This window comes from Carettochelys insculpta, chromosome 10 (assembly GCF_033958435.1).
Source record: "Carettochelys insculpta isolate YL-2023 chromosome 10, ASM3395843v1, whole genome shotgun sequence".
NCBI classification, from domain to species: Eukaryota; Metazoa; Chordata; order Testudines; family Carettochelyidae; genus Carettochelys; species Carettochelys insculpta.
In genome coordinates, this window is record NC_134146.1 from 34,486,481 (window position 1) to 34,503,312 (window position 16,832).

The 16,832-nt window shown below is 39.3% G+C and overlaps 1 protein-coding gene across 2 annotated transcripts in view; it reads right to left on the minus strand.

The window, feature by feature from the left end:
* SI (sucrase-isomaltase) overlaps positions 1-16,832 on the minus strand; it is a 262,662-nt gene that overhangs the window by 207,489 nt on the left and 38,341 nt on the right. For both annotated transcript variants that reach the window (XM_075003677.1, XM_075003678.1), the window contains exons 18-26: positions 16,512-16,666; positions 16,075-16,159; positions 12,845-12,901; positions 11,660-11,784; positions 10,357-10,445; positions 6,312-6,361; positions 3,341-3,511; positions 2,256-2,405; positions 416-619 (exon numbers count right to left, since the gene is read on the minus strand). In XM_075003677.1, coding sequence (XP_074859778.1) covers positions 416-619; positions 2,256-2,405; positions 3,341-3,511; positions 6,312-6,361; positions 10,357-10,445; positions 11,660-11,784; positions 12,845-12,901; positions 16,075-16,159; positions 16,512-16,666 — 1,086 coding nt within the window. The remainder of the gene's footprint in view (positions 1-415; positions 620-2,255; positions 2,406-3,340; positions 3,512-6,311; positions 6,362-10,356; positions 10,446-11,659; positions 11,785-12,844; positions 12,902-16,074; positions 16,160-16,511; positions 16,667-16,832) is intronic.

A 16,832-nucleotide genomic window follows, 5' to 3' on the forward strand; every position in this document is an offset into this window, starting at 1 on the left:
GTGTGCGCGCATACCTAGAATTTGTGGGGTGCGTTGACTGAACTGTAGCAGTGCTTTTATTGGATGCAGAGGGAGCTCATGGCTCTCACAGTCAATGTTATGTGCAATCAGCATGCACCTTACTACACGTGCCCTTGCTTTACATGCACGCAGGCCACACATAGAAAACCAGATCACAGGTTGCTCACCACTGACATAAGCTCTTGTGAGTGAGGCAAGAGAATTTAGCTTACCCCCATATTACAGCTCTTCAGCTAAATGAAGAAAAGTGTATCAATGCTACAGTGTAAAAAGGTCAGGAAAGTCAAACAATATAAAGAAAGCAGGCTACTAGTTTTAAAAATATATAATTTATATATGAAAAAATGTACAACCAATGGAATAATCTAAGCTTCCAATTTCAGAATGAATTTACCTTAAATTGCAGCATATTGTCGTCATGATATTTCACATCCAAGCGAAGGGTATTTATAGGGATAGTAGAAGTCCTTGCTTGGCTAACTTTAATGTTTCTGTTGAGGTTCACCGACAACCCCGAAGAAGAGTACGTAATTTCATTGACAGAATAACCATAGTTAGAAGGGTAGTAACAGGATGGAACGCTACTGTTGGAGACAGGCTGAAAATTCAAATATATTGCAGATCAGTAAAAAGTATTTGGGACTCTGAAGGTTAGAGAGATTTCCACTCTCCTCCTATCTTTAACGTGCAACTATTTCAAGTCCAGCTCCTTGCTAAGGGTAGCAGTACTACTGTGTTCAGCAAAGACAGCTTTCAATTAATTCAACTCAACAGCAAATTGCATTCACACCTATCAGACAAAACTTTTAGAAAGAAACCTGTATCCATTCAAAATTTACATAGAAACCCATATCCATTCAGAATTAAGAAGGGATGTTTCTAACTTGCCCTTTTAATATCAGCCTAAATCCACAAAGATATGTAGTCTTGTGCAGCTGCCAGTCATACAATTAACACCCCACTCTACCACATAGTGCTGGGATCTTGTCCTTACTAATGGGCATCTTCAAAAAAGACCTCTAGATACTTATCTTCGAACTCTTGTCTAGTTATTCTCAAGTGAAAATAAGTTTGCTGAGCACATTTCAATTCCCAGTGGAGATTTATTCAACTGCACAATGTACAATTTGATATGATTAACAGAGTCTATTTCAAAATAACATCCCAGCTCAGAACTGGAATAGAATTTCATTTTACACAGGAGGACAGTCTTCTGCAAACATTTATCATCCCACAGCATTTCATGCAGCCACATTATCGTCCCACAGTGTTTCATGCAGCCACACACTGGATACTTGTAGTAAAGCAAGTGGAGGCAAACACATTGGCCAGTATGGCTGTTATGTTCTCAGGTGTAACTTGCCTAGAATCTTTGACTTCAAACACAGAGATGCTTTGAAGCTCTGGTTTAAATCCAAAAGTCCCCATGTCTGACAAACAGCAGATAAGTTGTTCCTGTCTGGATCTATTTTACAGAGACATATCCAAGCCATTAAGTTAAAAACTAGATGAAAACTTCCCTAAAGTTTGGTCGGATCTTATGTTCCAACAGAGCTAGTTTTTAGTTAGAAGTTGTTTTATCAATAGTGTGGAATGTTGACCAAGGCAGACTGACTTGAAGAAGGCACTAAGTGCTGGCGTGCAGGGGAAGAATTGTATGTGGAAGCTTGTGTAAACTCCAATCTAGTCTGCATAATTGTAAGAATTATTTGTCTCCATCTTTTATGAATACCACATCTTCTGGCAAAGAGGGCAATTGCCCTAGGACCTGGTGATTCAAAAGGGGCCTAGGCTCCAGCTGCTGCAATAGCAGAGGCAGTGGGCAGAGCCTCAAGTCCTTTAAATCACTGTCAGAGGCAGGGACGATGGCACTGAGTTCTAGGCGGCACTGAGGACTGGCTGTCGTTGGTCCATCCCTTCCACCCTCTGCCCCTTCCAGGGACATGGAGCCAGGGGGCCCCGCCACATTGCCTAAGGGCCCACAAAAGCTGTTGATTTCACTGAGTACCATGCCCCAGCTGCAAATATGGCCCCACATTTTCAAAAGTCTTGTAAAAGGAGAAAACTGTCTAACTCCATTCCAAAATTCTCTTGAACCATCTGTTTTTCATCACAACAAACCACAAAGAAAAAAAACAAAAAGAAAAAAAAAAGCTTCTTAAATGTATGACTCCTGTTCTTTGAGAGAGAAATTATTTTTCTTGTTCTCTGTTAAAGAAATTATTTTTGCTCACCGCCCAAATACAGCCCAGTGCTAAACAATTCTCTTCTGTTGCACCAGGATTAGGGTGACAGTTAAATTTTTCGGTGTCACTGAACTCCTGATTCCATTTCAGTACATAAGATTTTCCTAGTTCCAGTTGAAGCCCAGTTATATGGGCAACCTGTAAAAAATTAAACCAAGAAAATTATTCAAACAGACTTCAAGCAATGTTTTCTTCAACCCACATGGGGTAGATCCTCACTGAATAAAAACTGTCATCACACTGCTGACATTAACAGAATTATGACAATGTATGCCAGCTAAAGATCTACCCCATAATGTTGATTTTATTCATGTTTTACAAGTGCATGAAAGCTAAATTTTTCAGATTTGAATTCTACAACTTAGGCACTTAATTTAATACTGAGGCAACTAAATAAAAGTGGCTGCATTCCCATAGCTAACAATGACGTTGATTATTAATGACAAATAAAACAGTATTTCGTTAGATGCCTAAATATGGATTCAAGCATCCAATATTCAGCACAATTACTATAATTGTTGAGTCTATTTTGCTTATTTCTATAGTTTTAATTTAACACAATCACTTTTAATAGTTAAAGAACATTGAAGAAACCAAACACACAGTAGCAGCAGGATCTTCAAGTTCCTTCATGACATTTTCAACAGTGTAAAGAGGATATTTGCTTACTCAGCATGTACAAACACATATACTCACAGTATACAAAACTCACCCCGATGAAGAGTGTTTGTAGTACTGATGCCTCAGAACTTTAAAGAGCCACACACATTTTAGTTTTTAAAATGATGTTTGAGCATGGATATTAAGCACTGTATATATGACATTCTACTCTTTAAGTCAAAGTTCCTGCAAAACTTCTATTAGCTACTGAGAGCTGTAAGTGTGTACTGAAGGACAAAACCATTACACATTTTTACACACCTGAGCAGAACAAAATTAAGGCACCAAAGATCCAATTCTATAACAATACATACGCAGTATATATGTTAACTTCCATGATCACAAAATTAAGCACCTGAATTAAGGTAATAAAATTCTTAAAGTTCTGTCCCTGAATTCAAATATAAAATTACCTTATTTGCAGAATCATAGCTGATATTATGAAGAGAAATCTGCATCACGTCATTTAGAGACACGTTAAGAACTGTAGGCTGAAGTGGCAATCCAAGGATTTTGATTTCCTTAAATGCTAAATTGTTTGGATCCATGTAATTCATGTGCAAAACTTCCATTTTTAAACTATTCTGAAAGACAAAATATTCAGTTATATTGTCACAAACTGTCCAACCTACTACACTTTTTTGATTTAAACAAATATTTACAACACAATATAAAATGATTTTTTCTTCCCCTTCATAGCTTAACTGCATGATTAATATTCTTTAAGGCCATGATCTATAAAACAGTTCATATGTTTCACAAATATTACATTATGTACACTATCTTTCATCTTTGTACTTTGCACATTGCACTTCAATCTTGTCCTTTACTCTTTGCTTTATTTTCTTAGCTATAAGGAAAGAATAAATAAAGCACAAGATCCAGTGAAGTATTAAGTATTTCTGTGAGCATTCTGCCCCAAATCCTTATTCATGTGATGTTTGAAATGCACAATAAACCTCAGCATCCCCAAAATCATCTGGCTTCTCTTAATACCCAGGTTTCCCAGCTTCATTCTTAAACCACCTATTGTATGCTGAGTATAGCCCACTGCCTGAGCTCAGAAAGAAGGGAAAAGCCATAAAAAACCCGGACATTCTCTGTCTTTGATTGTTCAAAAAAGACCCCTAAAACTTTAAAGGACTTGAGTCCAAAAAAGCTCCATTTTCCTTCAAGCTCCTGGCTACCTTTGGAGGCCTTAGGTTGGACAGAAGAGCGTTTCTGACTCAGATGTAGTTATCTTGCCCATATAGGGAAAAAATACTGGTTTCAAGAATCAAAGGCAAAATTCTCATTAATTTCAGTAGGGTTAGGATTTCACTCCTAGTTTATAGTCCTGAGCACAACTGTACTAGGGGAGGGAAAACAGATGATGTAGTATTGTTTTTCCATTCTTGAACAGGGCAGTATATATTTTAGCAATTCACCTGTTTAATAAAATGGCAGTTATTTACTTGTTAAAAATAGATGTTTTCCATTATTGAGTCAATTGATACATAGCAGCTTTATGCAATGAATTATGCCTCTCTTTATAGACTTCAGTCTGAGACAGGTATGTGCCCTTGATTGCAATGACTTTGTAACCATAAACAATAAATGATTTTGAAATAAATTAGGTTAATTATTAATAAACATTTGTTACTTATCAAAGCATAGCAATATTTGCATCTGGATTTGATGCTAATGGAAGACTGATAGCCCTGAACGTAAGCCCATGGCTATGAAGCAGTACCCAGAACAGGTGCATCACAGGCAACAAAGCAATTTTTCTACAATACCCAACAAGTGCATCTCACCTATAACATGGAAATACCAGTTAAAGAATTCAGGACAATTTATTCTCTGCACACATCTTGTCTTTGGCCTCTCTGCTAAGGATTCAAACAAGGCTAGCATATACAGGTGATTTTTCAACAGTGTGAATTTTCTTAATTCATGTCACGGACCAACATTAAGATATTGACATTATCACACTGTCATCAAACAGTGCTAGTATGAAACAGATGACATACCAGTTAAAAGGATCTATAGTCTATTACCAGTCCCCTGATCCACTTAGTCACCAAGAATAAGTACTGGTAAGTTGTATTCACATCTGTGTCACATAAGCTGTAATTAGCACCCTTGAGATCCAACCAGGCTTGAACGAAGGAATCATTTATCTCTAGAATATGTCACCAGCTCTATGCCCCTCTGGCCCCACTTCACACATCTGTGGCTCCCTTACACCTAGCCCAGCCCCTGCTGCACCAATGCTGTCCCCGACCCAGATGCAGCTTCAGAGTCAGCCCTGGGGGCGCTGGCTCCAGCCTTAGCCAGGCTGCCAGACATGACTCCCTCTGCACCAGCTCCAGCACCAACCAGGCTGCTGGACATGGCCTCAGCACAATCCAGATCAGCTCCAGCCCCAGCCCCAGCCAGGCTTCTGGCATGGCCCCAGCCCTGGTAAGCAAACCCCACTGGTCTCCCCTCCTAACAACCTTCTGACCCGGAGTGCTCTGATTCAGTAACATCCATGGTCCTGCCTGACCACAGATCTTGCAGGACCAGAGAATCCTGGTTTTGGGAGGTAGAACTTGTACAGGCTTACCATGTGGGACAACTGGGATTTTTATCAGTATATTATTCACTTTGGCTATGTCTACACTAGACGCATCTGTCGACAGAAGGTACTGTCAACAGGGAAATATCAACTGAACCTCTGTCAACAGATTTCATCTACACACAACTTGCTCTGTCGACAGAACTGCCAGACTGCACTGCCCTTTGGTACCTGAAAGCAGAATGGCAGCTCTGCAAAGAGGGCTGCCTGGCAACTGGAAGCCCCACCTGTTGACAGAAGTGTCTACTCTGCACTTTTGTTGACAGTACTCTGTTGGGACATTCAACACTACTTCCCTAGCTTAGTTCTTCACCCAGCTAGAATGGCCATTTATAGTCTTATGTGCAGATTACTATTAATATACAAGAAAGGATCAAATTACTCTAAGTATTATTTGTTAGCACACACGTACAGGACAGCTACAAATATTTCTACAGACGAAATATCTTCCTAGAGTCTAAAACCTAATGAACATGTACAAAAATTAAAATTAAAATAAACTTTACAAGGCCCAGTACTACATTTTTAATAGAACTGTGTCTCCTCCCTTACTCAGGCAAAACTCCCATTAGTATGATGAGAGCTGGAGGCAAATCACCACCTTGCATTTCTACTACCTGATAAACAGCTCAGTTTTATTCTCTGCCAGGGAACAGAAGTGCTTTTATGAGATCTAAAAGTCAGTAGAAAGAACGAAAGAACGAACATGATGTGCTGAGTAATTGAAAATATTAAGGATTACAATGAACACACTGAAAATAAGATTATGAAAAATTACTTACATTGGAAACTGAAAACTGGTAATAAATGTAGGTTTTATTTTCCACTGTATCTAAAATATTGAGAGAAATGAACACTTTCTAAGCACAGTGCAGAAATTACAGAGCATTACTAACAAATTGAACAAAGAATTATGTCACAATTAGAAACCAACAGATTGCTAAATTATTATTACAGGCACACCCAGAGGCCTGGATTAGAATAGGAATACTATTGCACTACATACTCCACAAACTAACATAAAGACAAAATTCCTGTCTTTCACAGCTTTCAGTGAGACACAAATGAAGATTTACTAAAAACTCTTTGGCACATTCAGATGTCCATGTAAATGATTCTAAATAATCAGGAAATTTACCCGCTTTTAAACTTGTACACTTTTCTGTTTCTTTTAAAGAGCAGAATTTTAAAGATCTTAATTCTCAGATTTCCCAACTTGTATGTATTGGACTTTGCAAACATAATATCATATTAATATAGTTCTTTGCAATGCAAAGAAGAGAGCCCAAATTTGATATCTGCCTGCATTGTATGTAAAATGTCACTAGACAAAAAGATTGTACACACGATTTTTTAACCTTACATATTTCAAAGCTGATCCTTTGAAATATTTTGAACAATTATCTATTAAGCAAAGAGTTTCTATAATACTTCTAATCTATGTAATATAGTTATGAAAAAGGGAATGAAATACCTCACTGACAGTGAATGTAAGAGTTGACAACTAAACACCACAATGCGTGGTTAAAAAACAGAAGACGTTTGTGGCTGCTGGTAAACTGTGAACAATTTTTAAGGAAAATTATAACTGATAAGCTTTTACAAAGACTTGTTTTAGAAAATAAGCAATCATAATGTTTCTATCATTTTATTTCTCAACAATAGCACAATAAAATTTGAGTTATTTTAGATCTTGAAAATGAACACATTCTCTCTGTAAAAATAGCAGCAGCTGCCCAGGGCATCTGATATTTATTGCAGCAATTATCAGCCAAACCACAGTATTTTTTCTTTAAAGAAGGCCAGAGTTTCATGACACTTAAAAGAGCATGGACAGTTTTGACAGGTTTTGCATGACTCAGGGTTGGTACAGTTAAAACAATAAAAAGTGAATTCTAGAAGGGGACGTGTCTGTTTTTGCAGAGAACTTTAAAAAAAATCAACAGTATAAAGTAAAATTATCATACCATATGTCTTCTAAGCACAAACATCCCTACTTTTGGGCATCCAGCTAGCTTAGTGCCGTCTAATTTGAGCAGGGGAGCTGGAACAATTTTTACAGTGGGGGTCCTAAGAGCCATTGAACCATACTGTGAACACTGCACACAACCAAGTTCCAGCACCTATGTACTTGAGGTAGTGAAATACCTTCCTATAACCCTAGTTCTTCAATATCAGGACACAGAGATTCAATATTCTGGGCTATGATTTACAGAGTAAATGTGGTAATGGAAAATGGTACAGTGGGTGCTTTATGCTTTAAAAGGGACAGCCGTGGAACCCAGATGAGAGTCCAATTCCTTCACAGGTAAACAGTGTGGATGAAAAACTGTGGATGAAGGCAGACCTCACAGAGGATGACAGCACTTTGAAACTGGGGCTGAGAGAGAAGTAAGGATGATATACCTGTCTAGAATCTCATAACTGGGCAATCAGATGAGTTCTTAGCTTGATCGGTTCTTAGTTTTCCCCACAGTTTGATCTGCTACCCAGCGAAATGTTAAGGTTACTGTGGACTGCTTTGGGAACTCTGCTGTCTCCTTCACAATAAAAAAAACTGAACAGTGAGTTGGAGGCAAGGAAGCAGAAGCAGTGTCCCAGACTGTTTTGCAGATAGGTTTAATAGGGAGACTATTTAAATTTTCTCTGAGTTTTCCAGCTAGAGTACATTTATAGAGGTCGAAGATGATTCATTCAACTGTTTTACAGAGATCAAAAAATCGTGTCTATCTGAACATACAGAATAGAATGAATTTCAGTACTGGACAGTCAGTACTTAACAGAATCAGACAGGAATCAGAATAGTTCACACGAGTACTCCTGAATAACTTTCCCACCGTTTTAGATCCATGGTGTCCAACACGTTTGCCACATGTGGGAAACAGGACACTGATGTGGCGATTCTGGCTTTGGACTCGCATGTGGCTCTTAGAGCCTTTAAATGTGGTTCCTCCTAGAACCGTACATGAGGAGTGCCGTCCGCCCACTTCACACAGGTACCCAACCACTCCAGTGGTGGCCCCTGTGGAGGCCCCAGCCCTGGTAAGTTCTCGCACTGATTTATAATGGGTGGGCTGAAAGTACCTGGCTCTGGGTAGGGCATTTATTTAGAGCGGGGGCTGTGGCAAATATGGAAGGACAATAACTACCAGTATGGCAATCTTTGAATTCCCGTTGGACATGGCTGATTTAAATCTTAGAACACTTATTCACAAGTTCCATTTCACTCAGTGAGAACTGTGTATAAAAACCCACAAGTGTTTGCAGGATCAGGTCATATTCAGCAGCATTAAAGATGAAACATTCGTAGAATGATGTAGTGTAATCTATTCTTGACTAACATAATGGTACTTTGACCGTTTCTCTCTCTATTAGAAAAAGCCCTTATTGTTGAAACCTTTTCCCTAAAATTCCTTCTTAAATTAATCTAGTATGGCTAAAATCTTGCTCAAACTCTTTTTCTCGTTATGTCTCTGTATGGATAACATGAGACTATTCGAATAAAAACAAAGTCAGAACCTCCTTAAACCAGGTATACCTGGAATACATTAGTTTTAGTGGGTATGTGCCATAACAAAAAAGACTTGGTTTTCTTTTACAAGGTACTAAAACAGGTAACAAACAAACAATAAAAACTATCAAAACAGGACCTTAAATCTTTTTTTAATAAAATCCTGCCTGTGCGATAAAATGTCTTTAGGAAATCATTTTGTAATAAATGTTTAAACTGCTTGCTGGTTTGTCTAACAAAACTATAGTAAAAAGGACAAAGGCTGGGATTACAATAAAAAAGATTTAGGTGCCCAGATCCCATTAAATTTTAATGGAATGTGGGTGCCTAACTCCTCTGAAAATCACAGCCAGTTATTTCATAATTCAAAATCTAAACACCCTTTATTTTCCAAAATACATTTAATTTCAAAATTATCATACATATGAAATTGTAAAGGGATGAAACTGAGATCTTTTATTTGGCTGAACTGGGCATTTGATAGAAATGAATACATTTATGAATTATTTTGATTACACTTATTAAACAAAATACTACTACTCTGGTGTATTAGATTCGCGCGCGTGCGTGCGTGCGTGCGTGTTTTAGATCCTCATGTGTGTACCTGCGTGCACACACACAGGATAGAGAGCAGCTGGACCTTCCATCTCAGAACAATAGCTCCATGTGCTACAAGAACAATACAGCAAAAACCCTAGAAGGGATTAACATTGTCAGTGATGGAATATTTGTGACAGCAGAAGTATGAAGCTCAGTACATAGGGCAAAATATTGGCTTCACTGTGTACTCAGTACATGTGAAAATGAAGTCATTTTCAGTTTAATGTGGATTTAGATGCCATCTCTTTCAGTACCCAACTTCACCATCACTTTTTTTAAAATTTAGGCTCATATCTAAACATATGTCCATAATGTTTCAGACTTCTAAGAGCAGCATGTGTAGACATACCCAAACTAGCTTTGCATCTACTGGAGTTAATCTGGATTTATGCCAGTATATTTGCGCAGAATTCACCTTTTACTGTATTGAAAATCTCACTAATGTGATAGATAACTTTGGAAATTGTAATGGTTCCACTCAGAATGAAAGAACTGAAAGACTTGTTAGAATTGTTGTTAGCTTGTTAATACTTGGAGAAAATTTATTGGTAATATGAAACTTTTTAAGTATTAACAAGTAACATTTATAATTTGCAAATTATACCACTAATTTGCATAATGTAAAATTCTTGATCCATGAAACCACTGACAAGATTAAGATAATTATTTTCAAATATATTAATACTTCAGCTATTATGGGTACCTAATGTGCCTACCTCTAGATTCTCCATCATCCCAGAATAAATCTCCAGCTGCTTGACCATTATCATCTAATGCAATTATAAGTCCCATTGGATTCTTGCGGCTGTAAAATGAAAGATTTTCTCTGAAGAGTCCAAATGATATCTAGGCATTGTTCATTTTGATACATCTTGAAAAAATATTAATGCTACAAATTTCAATGTTGAAAACAGTTGTGTTAAAAACTGAGGTTTTGTGTTTCCAAATTTCTCTTATTTCCTTTCCCCATTTTTTGGCTGAGAGTTTTTTAATAATTTCACAGCAGAAAAGACTTCCCCTACACTACCTTTCATTTTGGGCAATTGCCTGAAAATGTGTGACAGGACTAAAAATTCATACATAAAATTATTGTGCGGTTATCCAATAATCATATTTCATTAATCAATGCTTTCACCTACTACCTACCTCAAAGTTTATATACTGAGCCCAATGGGCCACTTTTTTTTCTATTAACGATGTTGGTATCAATCTATTATTCCTGGTACAAACTGAGAAAGGCATTGGATCCACCCTCCAAACTTTGTCCCATAATGGCAATCAGCCTGAGCAACTCATCCGTCACACAGGAAAAACAAGAGGGCAACCTTTTCATCAGGAGGGAGGATGGATGACAGCATTCTCCACACTCCTCCGCTAGTAGGGGGTTGGACAAATTGTCTCAGACTGCTCACCCCACAGTTCTGGAGCAAAAAGGGATGCAGAGACCAGATCAAGAATCTGTGTCTCAGGCTATGGCAACACTAGAGTGATTTGTTCACAGATGTTTTTGTCGACAGACTGCGGTCAGACCTCCTGGCTGCTCTCTCGATAGAGCTGCCAACTGGAAGCAAAGAAGATAAGGCTGTTGACAGAAGTGCTGCATTCTGTTGATTTACTGTCAACAAAACGCCTTGGGAATCTGTACGCTCCATAGGTTCTGTTGACAAGACTGTCTAATGTAGACAAAACTCAGTATGGTTTCTGGTCTATTCCTCAGGCAGCTCAGCTATGCATTGACTATTACATAGGACTAGTGACAGAGTTACAGTTTAACTCTCGGTGTGCTAACTAACAAGTTAACTGAGCCGTATGTTTGACCACAGAGTACCTGATGCTGACTGAAGAACTCAACCCAGCACCCCTGACTGCAGTGGGAATTTAGCCTGACTAAAGGGCATAGGATGCAATGGATTTCTGACACTCCCATATAATGACCCCATCTGTATGTTATCTGATAATTCTGAGCCCGCTTTTAAAATCACATTATGTGTGATGAGAGTAATGAGCCTTGAAACGTACCTGTAAAATGTTGTATTGGCTGGTTGCTGAATAGGAAAGATGTAGCCTCCTCTCAGATGAAGTCCTAGTTTGTCTGCTGGGAGATACATCTCTGCTTGTTGTTTTCGCCAAACTGCTCTCCCACCCTAATTTATGGGAATGGAGGAGAAAATGGGTATTTTATGTCATATACTACAGCGAATGATATCTCACATCCTGAACGCTCATTCCAATTCCTCCTGATTAGTCACAACAGTTATAATATATGAATGTCTATGCAAACACAGTCTGCCTACTAACACAGAGCCTCCCCGCCACCCGCCTCCAGATTAACGTTAGTATTGTACAACACCAAACAAAAGCCATTTACATTTTGATTCCAGCATGAGTAACACATGAAAAAGCCAATTCATCATTGAGGGTTAAAGGAAAAGGTGCCCTGTGTCAGGAATAGGGAAGAGCCTTTCCCTTCCTTCTGCAATCAATGGACAAACGAATCAGTGCAGAAGTGATTAACTTAATTATTTTACAGTGAGGCATACAGCCACCGTGGGCTGCAGGGCAAAGTGGGAGAGAGGCCTGGTTCTGTGCCCCTGGAAGAGGTGGGGACAAGGATGAAAGGGGCAGTGCCAAGGGCAATTGCCTTTAGTGCCACCAGGAATGAAGCACTAGCCCCCTCCCACCATAGTCAGGCAGAGTGGTGGAAGAGCACAACTAGCACTTCAAAGTGGCCTACAGCTCCAGCCACCACAGCTGAAGTAGCAATGGCAGCCAGAGCTCCAAGCCCCCTAGAAAGACTGGGCTCCAGGGTAACTGCTTCCTTTGCCCTTTCCCTACTCCCCCGCATCAGCGGACCTGTTTCTTTAAAAGTAAGGCTAACACATCGAAGTTTGAATGCCTATAAATGACTGCAATTACTACTATTACAGTTTACTATTTGGCTACTGTCACAACACTGTAAAGAATGCAGAAGAAACATGAACTTTACTGTATGTTTGTTAAGAGCTTTTTTCCCCTTTCTGTCTATTTCCCTTCCTCCCTTAACTATCTGTTTCCATCTTCTCCTCCGTTCCTCCCCTCTCCCACACTCTCTCAACAATCTCCTCTACCAGGTCTAAACAATCCCACCCCACCCCACAGAGGGTACTGTTGAGAAAAAGATAGTGACATAAATTTAGCACAGCACTATTATATGTATTTACTTACTGTTTCATAGTCATACCACACTGCATCAGGAATGTATGCTGTCACTTTGTCAACACCCTGAAACGTGAATAAAGAAACATCTTTCATATTTAAAGAAAGAAAAGCAAATAACTAAAGCAACATTTCCAAAGTCAGCCTGAAATTGTCACCGGATAATTTCAATGGTATTTGTTCTGGTTTTTGTTTAGAAAGAAGGCCCTTTCTCTAGAATGTTCTGGTCAAAATATAGGACTTTTCACACTATCTGAGCAGTTAGAATAGAAAATATATGTCCTTGGTCAGCCATGTACAATGAAGATTTATTCTGCATAGCAAATTTAATACTGATTTATCTGGTCTCACTTTAAATGAGACATGCAATAAGGCTTCTATCCCTTTCCCTGGAGATCATCCTGCAAAACAGTCACTATCATGATCAGAATTTTTCCTAATACTTAGCCTTAATTTTTCCATTCTTTTATCCTATTTCTCCTAGTCAGATCCCCTTTTAGGAAACTATGTAATTTTATCTACACTTCCACATATTTATAGACCAATGGTGGGCAACCTAAGGCCCATTGTGGTTCTACATGTGGCCCATGAGACATTTTGTTCACCATTACCCATGAACAGTGTTGCCAGATTCTACTGGTTTTCATCTGCATTCCTTTTTTTCTTACCATTACTACTACACTGACATGCACTTAGAGCAAGGGCATGTGAAGTGAGGTGTGCGCTGACTGCATACAGCATTGACTGTAAGAGCCAAGCTCACCCCACGAATCCAATCAAAGTGCTGTTACTCATGAATCATCACACCCTGCAAATTCTAGGCATCCAAGCGCAGCTAGCAACCCACTCACTAGCCTAGGTTGCCCCTTACTGTTACCATAGCTCCTTTTAAATGTTTAGCCAAGCTTTGCACAGCCTCTGCTTTTCCCTTTTCTTCACAATCAGTCCTTCTAGGTCTTAATCAATGTAGCTTTCCTTTGAATGCCAACAATTTGTTGAAATATTACTAAAATGGAGGTACCCATGAATGTAAGCAATAATGCTAGCAAAATCACATCAGAACCAGAGAGGGGGCCATTAAATCACTGCTCTGTGGCATGACAGCTGAGTGTGCTATGCAGTCCAAAAATCACACTGGCTCACTTTGACATCATATCATGAGGCAAATTCATATCACATTTGATATTCACAAAAACCTCAAATTCTCCTTTTGTCGTACTTTTTCCCCCCAATATTTGTTTTCAGGTATGCCTTCTTTTGTACATTTTTAACAAATGCATTGTGATAAGCTTGAAAAATGTGATTGCATATGTGAGATTGATCAAAACGGGAAATCTGAATTACTGAGGGTCATTACTGAAACAGGAATAATCTATGACCTAGGTGTTTTCAGTGATACTGCAAAGAAAGAGAACCTGCTTGTGAATTTACAAATACAGCTTCTCACATAGTTATGTCCTGTCATCTATGTGCTTGTGAATGGCCACATTCATAAGAGTTTCCGCATTAATTTAGCTATAATTTATGTTCACTCCACCAGGTCATGGTTCAATGATTACTTGATGAAATTCTGGTCAGCATGTGAATGCTGACAGACCAATCCACTGGTTAAAACATATTTTTGGAGTTCTGGTATCAGTCTCAAGGAAAGCAGTCAGAAGTCAGATATATTACTTGCAGCATACAAGAATCCAAACAGACAAATTGTCTAATATGAAAAAAACAGGGTGTCCTTCATTGTATTAACTGTTACAAATTTTAGATGTTCGGGTCAAAATTTAGTCCTAAATAATATGTGAGGAGCAAATAAGCTGTGCTCCAAGTCCTAAATAAGGGTGGAGGTGAGAGGTGGGTGAAGTGTTGAACTGGGGAAAAGGGAGGGCTGCTTCTCTGTGATGGCCCGCTCCACTGAGAGTGACTGTGCTATTTATTACGAAACTAACAATTATAGCTGTGGCTTACACCACACTACTAACAGGAGGAATACGATTACACCCAAAAGGAAAAGAAACACCCCCTGGGGTTTTTCTAACTCCCAGTAGTTCTCTAAAATAGCCCACGGGTTGGTGGAATTCATTGGATGTTATCTATCCTGATTTCTAAGAGCTGTTATCTATCCCCAAGAAGTGTGAGTTTTGAGTTGCAGGAGATAGGACTTAAGGATTAATAGGAGAAAGTGACATACAGATACAAACAACACTCTGTTCTATAGAACACGGAGCTTCAGCAGACCACTCTTCCCAGCTGAGGCAGCTTGCTTTCAGAACTTCCTGGTCATTGGGTCAAAGCCCTCTTGGGGGTCCTGGGGCATCTTTGCCTCAGCCTTACACGTGACCCTTACAGACTCATAAAACTAAAGACATACACACAACAATACACATAGCTATGGCAGGGTATTAAAAGAAAAGCCACAGATAAAATGCAACTGCTGACTTTTACTTACATAGCTGAGCAGGTACAGGAACAAAACAATAAAACACTGCATCTGGCTATCTAAGCTATACTGTTACAAATTTATTTATGGTACCAATAGGTTTTCGCACACTACTCTATTTAACTCGTGAGCAGGTGGGAGAAGTGGCGAAGGGTGATCAGTCCTTGTTGCAGACAGCATCCGGTCTCTCCAGGATTCGGGAGTTCCTCCTCCTCCTTACTTAGTTGCCCCCTTTTATGATCTGCCATTTGCTGGCTCCACCCGAGGCCTGACACATCACATCCTGGTTGCTTCTGCTTCTCTTTGCCTGTAACCCCTCTCAGGCCCCTCCCCTTTTTACACAACCATGCATCCCATACTTCTTTTTCCCTTTTCAGGTATGCAGCTGGCGCCTCTGGGGTGCTAGGTCAGAGGCCATGGCTCTTTTCTGTATAGGTTTTTCTGTTTGTCAATTTTAGACCGGGGAGGGGGTGGCTGCAGACAGTGCAGTCTGCAAGCACTTCAGTAAATTCCATTGCTAACTGGGTTAGACTTCCCCAATTCACTTGGTTCCTCAATTCTTGGTCTGGAGTTTGTGGTTTAGCCTTTTGTGCTAAGGCACATTTCCCTATCACAATTTAAAAGGGTCTCTGGACCCTGCCTCCACCCCACGTACCTCACCACGTTGTTCAAGTGCCCATGCAATTCACTCTAACATGCCCGAGCGTGGCTGTTCACTTAAGGGTCACCAGGTAATTTTGCACAATATGGACTGCCATCCTCCCTAAAAAGCTCATCAGATAATTTTAACACATAATCAACTTACTGGGTCCAGCACAGGAGTGATAAGGAGACCAGGGCCCCACAAGAACTGTCGATCAATAGCCCATGTTGCTTCATCAGAATAGAACCTAAAAGGAGAAGATAGTAGCATTTATTTTATTTATTGATTATTGCCCTGGGTAACATGTTACTTTATCTGGCACCGCCACAGAAGAATGGCAATACTGATAACTGTAAATTTATAACACTGTCACTTGCTTTTAACTCCATATGAAAAAATATGAAAATTATATATGAGCTATATTCACACATTTTCCTATTGGTTTATAATCATATTTTCATACATTTCCTGCTTAGAAATAGTTTGTTCAAGGCCTTATGAGCTAGGAAATACATCAGCCAAATTAATTTCGTTATCTACCACTGACATTCACAGCAGATGTTCGAGCACATGACAACAGATACACTTAGTGAACTTACTCATGAAGAAGTGGTCTCACTACTGTGCCTCCTTGTGTATGAGCGTTGTAAAAAAGGGTATAGAGGTAGGGCAGTAAAGTGTATCGAATGTTCAGGTAGTTCCTTGCTGATCTCACTAAAACAGAACTTGCCCCAAATATAGCTGGATCCTGAGGCTGAAAACAAAGGTTAGGTTGTTATTGCCATGAAGAAGGAAACACGTTGTAAAACAATGCTGTAGGACAACTCCATGTGAATCCACAGGAACTCTAGGAGGCTTCAGCTGCTTATGCCAGTGATAAATTTGGCACAATACCTACACTTGCAATGGAGGTTGGAGTT